This window comes from Pelobates fuscus, chromosome 9 (assembly GCF_036172605.1).
Source record: "Pelobates fuscus isolate aPelFus1 chromosome 9, aPelFus1.pri, whole genome shotgun sequence".
Taxonomy (NCBI): Eukaryota; Metazoa; Chordata; class Amphibia; order Anura; family Pelobatidae; genus Pelobates; species Pelobates fuscus.
Window position 1 is genome coordinate 140,537,433 of NC_086325.1, and position 16,580 is coordinate 140,554,012.

Genomic DNA, 16,580 nt, shown 5'->3' on the forward strand with positions numbered 1-16,580 from the left:
ACAGGTCATAGATTTAAAAACAAAAAAAAATTCTCTGAAAGCCACTTCTCTTTAGTTCTCCTCTCAAATTTTGTGGTTTTAAAGGACAGCCTCAAAACCACAAAGAAGCTATCAGCTTAAAGCATTGGGTATGAAAATGAGCAAATATGAAAAAGTTCAGGGGAAAGAGGGGGTGTATAGAAGTGCTTACGAACTGCAGCCTTTTAGAGTTGCCAAACATAATGAGTTTGTAATCTTTGCTTATGAGAGTTTCTCTCTATTTTCTTAAGGCAAAATGGACCAGAATTCTAAGAAACAGAGCAACAAGAAATTTAGTGAGTATTATAACAATAAGAAACAAAATAAATGCATTAATTCTGTATTCTTAAATAATTATCGTTTGATGTGTTTGCAAAATTGCCTTTCCCCCCCGGTATAGAGCACATATAAGCAGAAGTTTTCAAGCCTTTAAACCAGGCTTCCTCAAACCCCGGCCCTCCAGATGTTGCTGAACTACAACTCCCATGATTCTTAGCCTATCTGTTTCATTCATAGAATCATGGGAGTTGTAGTTCAGCAACATCTGGAGGGCCGGGGTTTGAGGAAGCCTGGTTTAAACATTGTGAGAGTTTTTGTTCCACAACAATTGGGGTACTGAATCTTGTCTAGATCTCTGTTCCATTATATTATTATATTGGACTGAATGTTCCTGTAAGTTTTCTTGTAATTGTCTCATTTATAGTTAAATTCCCCTCTCATAATATTGTAAAGCGCTACGGAATCTGTTGGTGCTATATAAATGGCAATGATAATAATAACAATAATGTAACAATTCATCCTCCTGAAACATTTTTTTTAATAACAATGCTATTTAGGTTGCAGTTGGGTAGGGGGCCAACAGCTATTCATCCCATCAAAAACAAAACCAAAAAAACAGCATACTACATATAACTTTTCATGCGTCCTAGACTCCTAGCCCATAACTCTTACCAGCCTGTAGTGATTTATTCCATACCCAGTAGGCTTGATGAAAGGTCTTGCAACTAATGACGCAGCTAAATCAATACATATAATTGCTACATTGATTCTGCAAGGAATTAATTGCAACCCTTATTTATAAAAAGCTAATATATTGAACTATTTTGTTTATTTTAATTTTTTTTATAATTTTGGAACGATTGTCGAAAAATTGTGAAACAAATTAGTTTGTCTCTAGAATAGTTTGTTAAATAACTCTATCATGGATATCAATGTTTGTTTTGTGTCCTGTTGTACAGAGTTGAGGATTATATTGGTAACTATATAAATAATTGTGATTGTAACTGAAATATTTCAACGTTATTTATATACAGTATATTTTTTATTTATTTATTTATTTTTAAAACCAAACTTTAACTCCTTACATCAGGGATTGCCTGAATGGCAACATTGAGTAAGCAAGATATTCACGATTGGCATATTTTCTATAAACAGTCTGTGATTATTGCATAGAAGGGATTATTTGTTAATGTGTTTGTATCGCCATTTCTTAACCACTTCACCCATTGTACAGCGCTACAGAATCCGATGGCGCTATATAAATAATAAAATAATAATAATAATGACAATGGTTTCAGAAAACTCCTGTTCAATTTTAACAGTGCTGGCACATCCTCTGTTGTGAAATGGTTAGCCTGCTTGTCTTAGGAAATTAGTTTTCTAAGGGATGATGACACTGCCTATCTGCGCTTCACTTGACTCAAAACTTGATTTATAACAGTGTAAGATGGGAGTCTGTCAAAGGCTCATAGTAATGTTAGGGGTGCATTGCTTTGGGGCACAAACCTATTGAATTTGATGATAGTATTAATCACTACAGCAGAACAACGTGCACGTTACCTGTTTATACTTTATATATATATATATATATATACATACAGAGGATACGTGAGTAAAGAATGAAATAAAATGAGATTACTAACATTTTCAGGGGACTCATGGGACACATCTCCTTTGTTAGGCTATTTGTTGGTATTTGTGTTCTGCTTTTACTATTTAGCCTTCTTCACTTTGTTGTCGGTATATTTGTATTGAATAAAGGACATTTAATTGTATTATCTTTTGTTGATTGGTGTACATCATTGCGTATTGTAATCAAACGTTCAACACAATATCAAAAAGTAATACCACCGTATGCCGCTACCTATCTCCAGTACTAATGCCGGATGTTCCTATGCAGGAATTTCCAGTGGCTCTCATGAGTCCAGCCATGTAGTGCAAGGCTTTGCATATTGGCTGAGAATGTCAGCCTCTGCGTCAATACGGACTTCACCAGGCACACGCTCCTCCTCCAAAGAGATCATCAATGCTGATGATCTTTGGTCCCATCCAGTGCTTCTCATAGATTAACCAGCCACAAATACACTAAATGGCAAAGGCATAGTGGCTATTTACCTTTTGTTACATACATATTAACGTAAATGTGACGTCAGATAAGAACCATTCGGCCCATCTAGTCTGCTGAATTTTCTACTAAAATACTTTCATTAGTCCCTGGCCTTATCTTATAGTTAGGATAGCCTTATGCCTATCCCACGCATGCTTAAACTCCTTTACTGTGTTAACCTCTACCACTTCAGCTGGAAGGCTATTCCATGCATCCACTACCCTCTCAGTAAAGTAATACTTCCTGATATTATTTTTAAACCTTTCCCCCCCCTCTCGCCCCCTAATTTAAGACTAGGTCCTCTTGTTGTGGTAGTTTTTCTTCTTTTAAATATAGTCTCCTCCTTTACTGTGTTGATTCCCTTTATGTATTTAAATGTTTCTATCATATCCCCCCGTCTCGTCTTTCCTCCAAGCTATACATGATACACACGTAACATAGTATCGTAAACTAAAAAAAAGGCCATCATGTTTAGCCATTCTCATATCGCTGTTTCTGCTGTTGACCCAAAAGAAGATGGAAAAACCCAGTTTATTGCATTTTCAAACTGTGACACAAAATGGTAAAATAATCCTCCTTTATTCCAAAATGGACTATCATTTCTCTTTGTGAAATTATACTGAAACAGATTGTGGTAAGGCCAGGAACGTTTTGTGTGAATAATTTAAACGAGTGAATCTGACTGCTTACGGTTTTTCTGGAGAGTGAGAGAGAGCTAGGTGACATCTGTGTCAACTCATTCTAACCTCTTGAAATTAACACAATTTTTTTTCTTCATGTAAAGCACCTTGACACATGTGCAGTAATAAAAAGGCAAATAATGTGTTCCTTAAACTGTGGGTTGTTGTGCGCTGATGTCATTCTACAGCTAGGTTATTTATGTATTCTCTTTGTTTCTGAAGCATCTTACCAGGAACAGTACAATTTGTTTTTCTCTTATTTCATTAGTACCCTGGAAACATTTTCAGCTGTGCTATTTTGGCAATTCTATTGACAGCTCATCACAGTTCATTGTGTCACGATTAACTCCCTAAACGCTCGTTTCAGCAGTTTGATCTTTGTTTTCCGCAAATGTGACACTGTACAATGCCGGATAGGTGTGATGGGAGTTATGATCCAACTGGCTTATAACTGACTCTCTCCTTTTTACGTGTAGCAAATGGTCAGAATTTAATCTAAGATCTTCCAAACTAGGCCAGCCAGTACTTGCCATTGTCAAGCCAATCAAAAGCCGGTTGGCTGCCAGAGCGAGCATCTGTGCCTGATTTACTCTCAACAATGCGTAGGCAAAAACACATAATTGCAAAGTTATATATAATTATTATTTTGTGTAACTCAGAACTAGAAAGTCTAAGCTGGATTCACGCCACCTCATTTATGACCTGTGGGGGGCACCACTGGACTGATGCAGAGTTGGCACATAACTATCTAAGCTGGTCTGCAGTTGCTTTTTTGTCATTGCCTGGCCCACCTCTAAGCCCACCGTTGATTTGTTGCTATAGCTCATCATTTTTGTTTGCTTTTCTCTTGTTTTGGGTTAGTATGTTAACATCCCCAGGGTTTCTATGTTAATACCATGCAAAGAGCTGCAGTTTGTAGTTTAGCAATGAAAGTGTATACATTAATCACCATTATGCAAAGGCTGCTTCCACCCTCAGTCCAGTTCTTTTATTGTACCCTGTGGGCATACAAAGGAGGGGTGCAGCCAGCCCATTATTCTCCTAGCATTGAAATGATAAAATCGGGCCTCTCACCTGAAAAATACCCTCTTTTCATTAATCAATATAACAGGATGCCTTTATATCACCAGGCTTGAAGATATATTTACCAACCACAAATTAGATTGAAAATCACTGGCATTTATAACCTAATATTCCCAGCATTGATCATTTTCCCCCTAAACACCTACTTGCATTAGATCTGTTCCCAGGCCTTGTTCAGTGACCAGTAATATTTGGCAACCCAAAGCCCGCGAGAGGGAGACACAGTTGTATATAACGTATATATTGGCATTTAAATAACCTAGTTTCTGCCAAAACTACATTAGTAAAAGTGATATTTTAGGGTCACAGACAGACTATGTGATTTCAATAAGACTTTTTTTTTTAATCCAACCAGCAAAGAAAAGGTTGCAAAGTTTCAAGTCATGTAGGGGACTTTGACACGTTTGGTGCATCAACTATAAATTGACTGTAAGCTGAGAAGCTTGGTAAATTGCGATTTTCTATTCCCTATTGAATGTCTACCAATAAAAAAACCAACAACCGTATTTTCAAAAAAGAAATATCAGAAAAACTGGTAATTTGGAAATATTCTCCAACTCGGCTATAATACATTCTGGTTTTAAATTCAGTGTTTCATGAATAAATCCAGTTTAGTGTTTAGTGAATTAATCCCACAAAAAACAAATTTCAATGAATTCACGTTTCGTCTCACATTGTTTGGCATAGCATAGAAACAAATATACTACATCCTAACATTCTAGATTGTTATCACAGCTTTACCACCAATATTGAATGCTAAATTTCCCCAAGTAACCCTATTTACCATCATAATACCTTTCAACCTACCTAACTGCCCATGTATCTAATATACAAATAACTTTCTATATTGCTTACTCTTTGTCAACTTAAATTACAGTTGCACACATGGAAATGCTGGCTAGGTAACGATGACTAATTACCTAGAGGTCATTTGTTTTGGCATTTTCCTGGTGACCATTGACCACATATGTGTCTTAACTTTTCCATAGATTACATTTCGTTGCCAACCTGGTACAGAGATTGCTATTAACGCTTACAATTGAACTGAAGAGGAATTCTACAGCAAACTCTGTGTGATTCTCTCACATTCAGTCAAACCACTTTGGTCATTGACTGACTTTATATTGAACATCCAAAGCTTCCATTAGTGAATATTATTCATGAGTGTGTGCCCGTCACCTGTACCTTTTACCCCTATCAGTAGAATCTAGGCATACTATTCTGTCTGCCCAATTTTCTAAATACTTCCATTAGTCCCCGGCCTTATGTTAGGTCTACGATAGTCTTATGCCTATCCCACGCATGCTTAAACTCGTTTACTGTGTTCACCTCTACCACTTCAGCTGGGGAGGGGTGTTCCGCCCTCCGCTATCCGGCTGTGAATTGTCTCCGTTGGGCATGCATGTCCCAGTAGAGACATGTGATAAGATTTTAAAGGGAGAGTTTATAGATTTCCTCTCACTGGTCCCTCCTGAGAAGGACTCCGTGGATAGGCCACGTCGTGGCGATCCCCAGGACACGGAGAAGAGCAAGCAACTCCCACGGACATTTGGGAATTGGTTGCAAGGTTTTGCCGTGTTCGCTACTATCCTAACCAGGAGTTTTCCGGAGCGGGCGACTTCCTTGTTCGGCTAACTAGACCTTATTTGGGGTGCATATAAGGTTTATGGCGGTCAGAGCTGGTACCTGTATGACCAGCAGTTCCGCCAAAAGATGGCGGCATGCCCCGGGTTAGATTTTAGTACCCAGGATGGTAGCCTATGGCTGCTGATAATGACTCCCAGTCATCCTTCCCCCTTTTCAGGAGCAGCCGGGGCTCCTTCAGGGGCACTGGCTGGTCCAAAGAAAGGAGTGTGCTGGCTCTTTAATGAGAGCCACTGCAGGTGGTACTCCTCCTGCCGGTTTAGGCATGAGTGCTCGCATTGTGGAGGGGCTCACCCCGCAATGCGGTGCTTTAAGAAGGTGAGACAGCCTGTGCCTAAGGCGGGGGGGGGCGGGACGACGGGGCAAAGGGGGAAGACTCCAGTGAGCGTGGCAAGGATGTTGCCGTGACGCCACGACGCGGTGGTGCTGGGGGAAGGGTTTTCCATGGGTTTTTGGATCCCCTTTGTTTTTTCCCCGGAGCCGCGTTTGGCTGACAATCTCAGTCAGACAAGGGCAAGGAGCCCCTGTTGGGCGCAAAGTTGTCTAAGGAGACGGCGATGGATCGCATGGTTGGGCCATTCGATATTCCCCCTTTTTCTAACTTGCGGGTCTTCCCTTTGGGACTTGTCCCAAAAAAGGAGGCTGGCTCTTTTCGGATGATTCATCACTTGTCTTACCCGGCTGGGAGTTCAGTGAATGATGAAATTGACAGAGAGTTCAGCAGGGTCCGGTATGCCTCCTTTGATCGGGCTCTGTCGCTGGTTAGACAAGCGGGAGTAGGGGCACTCATGGCAAAATCTGATATTGAATCGGCATTCCAGTTATTGCTGGTTCACCCAGAATGTTTTCACCTTCTGGGTTTTCAGTTTCAAGTGTCTTAATTTTATGACATGTGCCTTCCCATGGGTTGTGCCATTTCCTATTTCGAAATGTTTGCTTCGTTTTTGGAATGGGCAGTTCTCAGGTATTGCGTCAGTTATGCATTATCTCGATGATTTTTTGTTTGTGGGTCCTCGGGAGGGGGTGGAGTGTGCCCAGCTATTGTCGGCGTTCCGTGCAGTGGCGCACATGTTTGGTGTGCCGGTGGCGGAGCAGAAGACAGAGGGGCCGCTTACCAGATTGTCGATTCTTGGTATAGAAATCTACTCGATTCATATGATTTTTCGCCTGCCCAACGAAAACTTAGTGGTTCTGTTGAGGATGGTAGATCTGGTAAAAAGGGCTAGGAAGGTCCAGCTCAGAATGTTACAGGTGTTGCTTGGACATCTAGCTTTCGCTTGTCGCGTACTACCTATGAGTCGTGCTTTCTGTCGGCGCCTGTCGTTGGCGACGGTTGGTATCAGGGAGCCACACTTTACATCAGAGTCACGGCCAAGCTGCGGGCGGACTTACAGGTATGGAGTTCCTTCCTAAGCAAATATAATGGGAGGTCGTGCTGGTTGCATGAAGCGGTGTCGAATTCTGAGTTGAATCTCTTCACTGATGTGTCTGGTTCAGTCGGGTTTGGGGCCTTTTTTAGGGGCAAGTGGTGTGCTGCGGCATGGCCTCCAGAATGGCGTGATTTAGATGTTATGCGTAACCTTACCTTCTTGGAGCTTTTCCCCATAGTAGTGGCTCTGGCATTGTGGGGTGGGGACCTGTGGGATCGTGTGGTGGTTTTTCACACGGACAATATGAGTGTTGTCCATGTGATTAACCGATCGTCTTCTGCGTCTCCTCCTGTTTTGGCTCTCTTGCGGCATCTGGTGTTGCTTAGTTTGCAATTTAATGTGTGGATGCAGGCCCGGCATGTACGTAAACGTGGTGGTTGACTCTCTTTCTCGGTTTCAGTGGGACCAGTTTCGGGAGTTGGCTCCAGAGGCGGATCGCGAGGGTCTTCGCTGCCCTTTCTTCTTATGGGACCTAATTTCAGAGGCTTAATGTCCTTGGTGTCGGACTCCTTGTCAGCCCCTACTTGGAAGGCATACAGGTCGGTATGGGTGGGTAGGTTGGCTTTGGTGGATGGGTCAGTGCGGCTGTCATCTGAGGCGGCCCGGGTGGAGATCACTTTAAGGTATCTGGATGCGTTACTCGCTAATGGTAGGTCTTGTTCGGCGGCAGACAAGGCGTTGTCTGCCCTGTCTTTCCTGTTTCGGTTTCTTGGATGGAGGGACATCACCAGAGAGTTTTGCTTACAGAGGGTTATGCGAGGTTGGAGGAGTCGGAGAGGTCCGGACAGACATCGGCCGATCTCCTTCGACTTGCTGGGTCAATTGTTGGCGGCTCTTCGGGCCGTCTGTGTATAACCAGGTGAGTGTCTGCTGTTTCAGGTGGCATTCTCCTTTTGCTTCTTTGGCACGCTTAGGGTGGGGGAGCTGGTGGCCCCTTCCCGGCAGGCGATTCCCCCTTTACTGCTGTCGGATGTCCGCTGGTCTGATATGTTTGTGGACTTGCATATCCGTAGGTCTAAGACGGATCAGTCAGCAAGAGGCATGTGGTTGCGAGTGGGGCGTACTGGTGGGATATTGTGTCCGGTGCGGCTGTTTGGTCAGTATCTGGCCATTCGGCCGTGCTGGTTCATGCAGATGGGTCTCTGTTGACGCGTTTTCAGTTCGCATCGATGAAGGCGGTATTGTGGTCGGGATCCAACCGGTTTCTCTCCTCATTCATTTAGAATCGAAGCAGCCACTCAGGCTAGTGTTTTGGGATATTCGGGGTCGCAGGTGGTCATCTCGTAGGTATCAGCTGTACGTGCGGCCTCATTTACTGTAACTTGTCCTCTGTTTTAGGGTGCTCTTCCCAGTATGTTTGGATTGTAGGACACTCTTTCATCTATTGGGCTGCTCGACGTTCCTATGGTCGAAATTTGGGGATCCCAGCCGAGTTAGCAAGGGTTCGTTGGAGGGGTATCCGGGGTCTGTCATGGTGCCAAATCTATCCGGAGTGCGTTTCTCTCAGCAGGTTTGTGTCTGGGTTTAATTTAATTTAATACACGATGTACGGCGGGACTTGGCTCGGTGCATGACATTATTTGCAGAGTGTTGTTTGGTGTGGTCAGAGATTGTCCCCCGTCCGTGCTGGCAAGCCTTGCCGCATGCAAAAGGGTTGGAGAGGGCTAGGCGTAAGTTTAATGTTGCGATTTCGAGGTTTGTTCGATGCCTTGGCGGTGTGTCGGTTCGACACACGGAGTTGGAAGGGGACAACCGGAGTTTAATGAGGGCTGATGGGGTTCATCTGAATCCGATTGGGCTGGATATACTTAACGTGGGTATCCACGGTGGGATTGAAATGGCGCTGTCTGCGGGGGGCGCAATGCCGACAAATGGAGATCAGGGTTGGCACCGCGGTGGCGGAGGTCCTGGCCAGCGCAATAATGCAAGACAAGGCTTTGGGAAGTCGCAGCTGCCAGGGCTGATGGCAGAAGGCAGACTGTACGGACTCTTGGAATTATCCGGTATATCTGTCTGTTGGGTAGTCACCCCAACAGCCGACAGGTGGTGATAAAAGCTGGCTGAGTTGATATGTTGGAATAATAAAGCTGTGGCCGTTGCCCTTATCCAATACTCAGGTGTCTTGTCGTTATTGGGGGGCAACGGGAATGTAAGTGTTCTGCAGTGATGCATTTATCCACATTAAATGTCAGTTGCCACAACTCTGACCATTTTTCTAGTTTACCTAAATCATTTGCCATTTGGCTTATCCCTCCTGGAACATTAACCCTGTTACATATCTTAGTACCATCAGCAAAAAGACATACCTTACCGTCAAGACCTTCTGCAATATCACTAATAAAAATATTAACGAGAATGGGTCCAAGTACAGATCCCTGAGGTACCCCACTGGTGACAAGCACAAGCTTCGAATATACTCCATTGACTACAACCCTCTGTTGCCTGTCACTCAGCCACTGCCTTACCCATTCAACAATATTGGAATCCAAACTTAAGGATTGCAGTTTATTTATAAGCCTTCTATGTGCAACAGTGTCAAAAGCCTTACTGAAATCTAGGTAAGCAATGTCTACTGCACCACCCTGATCTATTATTTTTGTTACCCAATCAAAAAAATCAATAAGATTAGTTAAATTAGTCCATTTTACAAATCTTCATTTTTCAACCACAGGCCACAGTAATAGCATACCTATTTATAAGTTCAGTTGATTGAAAAGAGAGATCGGACACTCTTTATTTGGTACTGAGATACATAATTTAGTGTCCTCCTACAGGAGTCCAAAACAATAAGGAAGTGGGGACATGAAGAGTGGCTATTTTTTACCACTGCTTCAAATTTCTAAAATGTGGTTTTGGGTGTTATTAAAACAAAAACATCATAGTTTTCACTTCTTCATTTATAAAGGGAAAAATAGAAATAGTATTCACACACACCCATTCTATGTGAACAAATCGTAAATGTTTAATTTTCTGCATCCTTTATACTTAAAAGAAAATACATACACCGCTTATTTTTTTTTCTTTTCTAATGAGGTGAAGTGTAATCAAACTTACAGTTTAATTTACACCATTAAATTAAACATCAAGTTTCTTATGATACTCCTCCATTTTCTCCTAAACGTACATTAAAGGTTTTTGCAATTGACGTCACAAAAGGCCAAAGCTTATAACAGTAATTGTCAAGGACTAAAGATGGAGGTGACTAAACCAGGATAGATAGGTGCTGCTTTTTACATTTAATTTAATAAAAGAACACTCTAAGGCACCAGGACCACTACAGCTTAATGTAGTGGTTTTGGAGCAGAGTCTTCTCTGTCTCTACACTATAAAGGGGAGTGTTTTTTTTTTCTCCCTAAGGACACCTCTAGTAGCTGTCACTCAGACAGCCACTAGAGGCTCTTCCTATTAAGATCCTGCAATCTTTGCAGGACTGATGTTCTGCGAATTCCCACTCTGAATGGTCCTTATAGAAAGGCATTGGAATAATGCATCTATATGGGATCTCAGCAAAAAGTACTTGCGGCAAGACCTGCTTGGCAAGGGATTAAAGGTGAGTAAAATTATTTTCAATTTTAAAGGAGGACGCTAAATCCGAAAGACCAGGAATAAACTCCAACATTAAACATAAGTGTTTGTATTTCTAACATTAGAGTTTCTCTTTAAGCATATGGAAAAGTAAACATAATTTAACAAATCTTGTGGTGTGACTGTTCCCCTTTCATATAATTCATTGTTACTCAGGTCTTCTTAGCACTATTGAGTTCATGTAAGTTCACTCCCTGTTACACGTATGTGTCTCATCTGAACTTCCCTCTGCTGGTTGCATCCCCTGTATCTCACGTTTCCATGACAATTACACAGTTAGGCAAAGTGGTACTGCAGAGCTAATACGCAACTGGTTAGATTTCAAAGTATTCCATTCTCTGTGACCATCTTGATAGCGATGAATGATTAAAACTGGTTCAATTTGCCTTTGGGCAGAGTATGTCTATTAAACAGTGATTGTATTAAATGTAATTTGCATTTGGCAGTGGAATGTCCCTTTAAGTGAGGAAAGCTAACATATATTATATGCGCCGCGTGTATCTAGTAGGTCAGTTCCTCATAGGAAGCAGACTAAATCAAGCCAGATTGTTTTCTTTATTTTTGTTAAATTGGCTAATCTGGTTATCCATTACTATTTAACATCTGCAAAAACAAATACAAATACAATCTGTATGTTCACATATATAATGAAACTGATAGGTAGTCAAAACCGACATAAGCTTGTATGGCCGAGCTCCACCATACTCCGTTGTGTTGGTTTTGATTATATTTGTATATTGTGTAAAGTGAAAGAGATACTTGCACGGGAAGCAGCTTTATTACAATTGTCACCACTGTTTTCTAAGTGCCTGTTTATCACAGAATTTACACTGTTTTCACAATGTATAGTCACAGACGCTGTTGGTTTTGCATAGAAGAGGTGCTTTCATTTCCTTTTATCACAGCGTAGGACAAGAAACTAAATCCATAAGAGTGACAGTACCCCTTTAAATTGCCCATATTTGCTTGTTTGGCAAATGTTATCCCATGACTGGTTTAAAATGTAGTGGGCTTTTCTGTAATTACACCTCTAATGATGCTTTACCAGCATTATGGGGGATGTAGTCCACAACATCTGGAGTACAAAGGTTGCCTATCCCTGGTCTACTACATATGGGTGTTGCTATACTTATGAGCAGTGTTAAAATCTTGGGTCTTTACAGTAGTGGGACACAAGGACCGTGAAATTCTGCATGAATAGGTTTAAAAAAAAAAAAAAAGGGTATATGACCAATAGTTTTGGCAGATATTTGTGATTAAATGGTTACATGAAAAGTTTTAAAAGGATCTGAAAACTCCAGCGGGAACTACCTTTTTTTAATATTTATCCCCTATTTGTTTGTGAACTGATCTTCCCCTTATACTAAGATTATGCATGAGGTAAATGTTGTACTCATTTTTGCTTATAAATTGTTATACTGTGTGTGAAATTATTTTATTTTACTTTTGTAAACATTTGGCGTTTTAATTTTTGATGTAAAGATAGAAACCTATACTCCCTAACATTGTTTGAATTGTTATAATGTTGTTTTAAAACTATTTTATAGTTTGTGTTTTTTTGTTAGTTTTTTTTAGGATAAATTTTTTTTTTTTCGTAGTTATTGAAAAGATTCGATAATTTGAAAATAATTTTGACTGGCTAAGCAACAACTGATATTGTGTCCTTAAATATAGTGCACACATAAGCTGTTTATTGACTACAGTTCCCTTGATGTTAAGCCAGGACTCACTTTCTCAGATTATGTAGTCCACACATATTTGCAGTACCATGGTTTATGCCATTATACAGTTCATACCTCTTTACCATTGACCAAAGTGCAACTCTCTTTTATAAGATGGGTATTTGCTTTTAATGTCTGTGAATTTCATTTCACATGATGCACAGCCTGCCATAAATGTTATTGCATTACTGCAACTGGCACTTTTAGATGACTTTAAAGATGTCTGCAAGTTTAGCTCAAATGAGCAAAATGTAGTCTTTATATGCACTCGGATTTTTTTTCTTCTGTACTATAGCATTCATTTTTTACATTTTCTTTCTTTTATACATTCTTTATCTATGCAGTGCTAGTTAATACAGACATACTTGTTAGGCCACAACAGTTATAGGGTGACACATTGGCATAGCACATAGAGAATTCGCACTATTTTATGAAAATAGTAAAACAAAAAACAAACAGCATATATACTTAGGTAAGGTATACGAAGATTACATTTCAGACATGGTAGGCTTAAAAAATATATAAGTAAGAATATATAGCCTGCCATAAATTAAACAATAATAATCAAGAAAACTAAACAAGAATAAGTAGGAAGAGAGAAATGCTATTAAGCATGCTAGATTGTAGAATGTAGAGCTTTGCGTGGAGGCTAAAAGTAAGCTGGATCAACGTATGAACTACAGAGCTTGGTATGGGACAGGAGTTCAACGCAAAATATGTGAGCTGGGATAACGTCTATGCCGGCACGATCGCGTTCGCGACCCCAAAAGCAGCAAGGGCACCCTTGCTCCTTCTCCCGATTCCCAATTTATGTGAGGACTGCTGAGCTCTTGTAAGGAGTTTTCCGGCTGGTAGGTATAAATGCTATAGAAGTGTGGGTTGCAGCCCTGTGTCTGAGTGTCATTGAGTCTCCACGTGGTGAGAGTTAACATCTTGAGGGGCTGTGGAACGAAAAGTCCCATAGCCTTGTGCCCTGGCTTTGCTCCTTAGTGCTGCATATTCAGGTCCGAGCTTTTTGGATCTCAGGAGATCGACAGTATCCAGTCCCTCTGGCATTCGCTGTGTTGAGGAAGAGTTCTGCTGACCCGGTTGGGAGCCTTGCTGCCATCTTGGGAGCCACGTGGCACACAGTAACAGTAGGTGCTAGGAGTAGCGGTGGGTAATCTACTTGGACCGGGATGACCTCCGCTGGTCCAAGGGAGGAGGAGGAGAAGGAGTGAAGGGCAGAAGTCAGCTTACGTAGCAAGATTCAGCACCTGGTGAGCGGTTTGTAGGCTGCAATGAGTGGCAGTATGGACCAAAAAGGTTCAGATTTTGGTATTGATCGGTACCCCGTGGTCCTCGCTATGTGGTATGCGGTGAAATCTGCTGACTGGCTTAAAATATTAGGTAGATTGCCATGTGGATCCCAGGAGCTTGGGCAGCATGCGTCCACTCAGCAAGACAGTCAGGCTCCACCCCCCCCCCCCCCCATACTATTACATTCTATAGGTGATGATAGCATTGAATCAGTTATAGTGAACAACTCATTACCTGTCTGAACTAATGAGCAGTGGTTTACATTGCCCAAGAAATGGGGGAGTATCCAGGCACCCAAACCACCATGTTAAGACGTAGTGGTTTTGGTGCTTAGTGTTCTTTTATTAAATGCTGTTTAAAAACAGACAATCCAAATTAACCACCATTCTAACCTGGTGACGTTTAATAACTAAAAAAAGCCACAAATTCATACTTTTTTGCTGTTCTCCAATAATATGGTTTAAATTTTCTATTTTTATGCTACATTTAGTGCCTCCATAAACAAATGCGTCATATTCATAATAGCAACTGTATCCACTTGAGATGCTGCTCTGGGCAGACAGCTTGCACTTAAAAGGCTCTTGGCTCTACCTAATCTGCATTATCCCTCTATCTGCTATGAAGCAAGGAGTTCTGGGAGCGCTTGTGTCTGGCTTAAAAAAAAATAAAAAAGCTTAATTATGAACTGAACACCAGCTGTCCTGGTTCCTGTTGGATTTAGATAGTACTCCAAATTAAGAGGGCTTATTCCCTTTCTTTTGGCAAGAATTATGCTACCTATCTCAAATGAAAACGGGTGTGGGAGGGGGGGGGGTCTTCATTAACTCTTACATGTAAACATATTATTTGCACCACCAAAGAAATCATCCCCATATTCAAAATTAGGGGGCCTCAGTGGCAAATATTTGAACACTAATCATCACAACCCTATAATTATGTTGATGTATTCCAACAACTTATATTCAGACGTTTATTGATATTGGTTAAACTGTAGGTTGTTGAAAGACAAACCAGATGAATGGCAGGTAGTAATTCAGAAGGACAAAATAGAAACATGCAAAAGAGCAGTTTGCATACGCAATTCTAACATGTCTTGCAAATCAAGCGAAACCATTAACATTTTAATTAGCACATGTGTAAATGAAACCTACAAAAGGTCAACGTGCATACAATACAGACTTGCTGTATTCAGGAAGTGGCTACATGATGTTTGGAGGTGGTAATTCAAGGTGTGAAGAGTTTGTGATCTTGTAGAGTAGATATATCTAATTTGTGCAAGGATGAGGCATTGAAAATGGCTGAGAAAACTTTAGACTCTCATTAGCACTCATCGCCTTCCTCCTCTGCAGCCGTACTGATAATGCAAAGTTGCCAATACTTGAAAAAAAAGTCCGAAAAATAAACTAAGTATTTTACATGAGTGCTAACTATATAGAATAATAGGAGCCATTAGCCGCTACTTAGCAATGGTTTTTTTTAGCAGTTATAGTTGGTAACTCCCTGTTGCTACTGGTGAAATTTTCTAGTTGGTAAATAACGCTAATCATTAACCGCAGCGACAAAGAAAGAAATGAAACCCAATATTCTGTTGTTTTAATATATATATATTTTAATGACTGTTGTCCAGTTAGTTTTTTTTCAAATATATTGTTAAAATTCCGGATGGAATCCTGAGCCAATGATGGTTATATACTGAGACAGGAGACCAATAATTGGGACTGTCTTGTGAAAATCAGGACAGTTGGGATGTATGCATTATTTCAAACCACTCAAAAACGGTGTATGACACAAAATCCTAAAATGGACTGATAGCACCATACAATTAGCTGTAGAGGTTATGGAACTTAGTGTGGCACTCTAATAGCATGGCTTGCTAGATAAGTAGTTCTCAACCTTTTTCTGAGGGACATTATATATGACATTATTTTGAAGCGGTGCTTAGCAGTGCTGCACTGCACCAGCACGGACAAGTCTGGACTTTCCAAGTAGAATCTTGCATTTTATGCTGGATTTCTTCCCCATCCACTTGTGGGATAGCTGACATTACCTTTAGGGTACTGTGCTGTACAAGTGGATGCCTTATTTTTTTAATTTTTATTCCTGGGTGTTCAGACTCGACGACGGACTCCAGGGCCTACCCAACAGTGGACAACCGGAGTGGATTAAATCGAACCTGCTGGCTCAGATCCTTGTGCCCTCACTGGTTCAGAGATGGGACATAGATCTTAAAAGTTCCCATAGTCTACTGCTATAGGCAGTGACGCACCTACCACGGTCGCAGGGTTTGGGGAGGGACAGAATGGGACACATGAAGGGGCCGTGTGGGAATGAATGAGACACATGAAGTAGCTGGGGGAGTTAATGAAGCACACTGAGATGTTGGGGGAGGAAATGAGACACATGGAGGGGCTGTGGGGAGTTAATGATGCACACTGAGCTATGGGGGGAGGAAATGAGACACATGGAGGGGCTGTGGGGAGAGAATGGGGCACATGGAGGTGCTGGGGGGCGTGAAGGGGTCACAGAAGAAAGAATATTAAAATCTGGGAGTTTAATAATTCTTACACTGCAGGGGTGTGTGGCTGAGCTGCCGATGAACAAAATCTGCAAAATCTTGAGCCATTACCTGCTACCTTGATACCGGAGAAACTGACGGAAGCGAAGCACAGAGAGATGGACACAGGTTTCTTCAGGAAGGAAGAGATTCTTTATTGGATCACCGATCGGGACTCAG

At 41.4% G+C, this 16,580-nt stretch overlaps 1 protein-coding gene across 4 annotated transcripts in view; it reads left to right on the plus strand.

Annotated features, from left to right (window-relative positions):
• SH2D3C (SH2 domain containing 3C) overlaps positions 1–16,580 on the plus strand; it is a 74,781-nt gene that overhangs the window by 2,041 nt on the left and 56,160 nt on the right. For 3 of the 4 annotated variants that reach the window (XM_063432571.1, XM_063432575.1, XM_063432572.1), the window contains one exon: positions 270–314. In XM_063432571.1, coding sequence (XP_063288641.1) covers positions 275–314 — 40 coding nt within the window. In that variant the 5' untranslated portion in view covers positions 270–274. Of the gene's footprint in view, positions 1–211; positions 315–16,580 lie in introns of those variants that run through there. The other variant, XM_063432573.1, reaches the window with a different exon arrangement.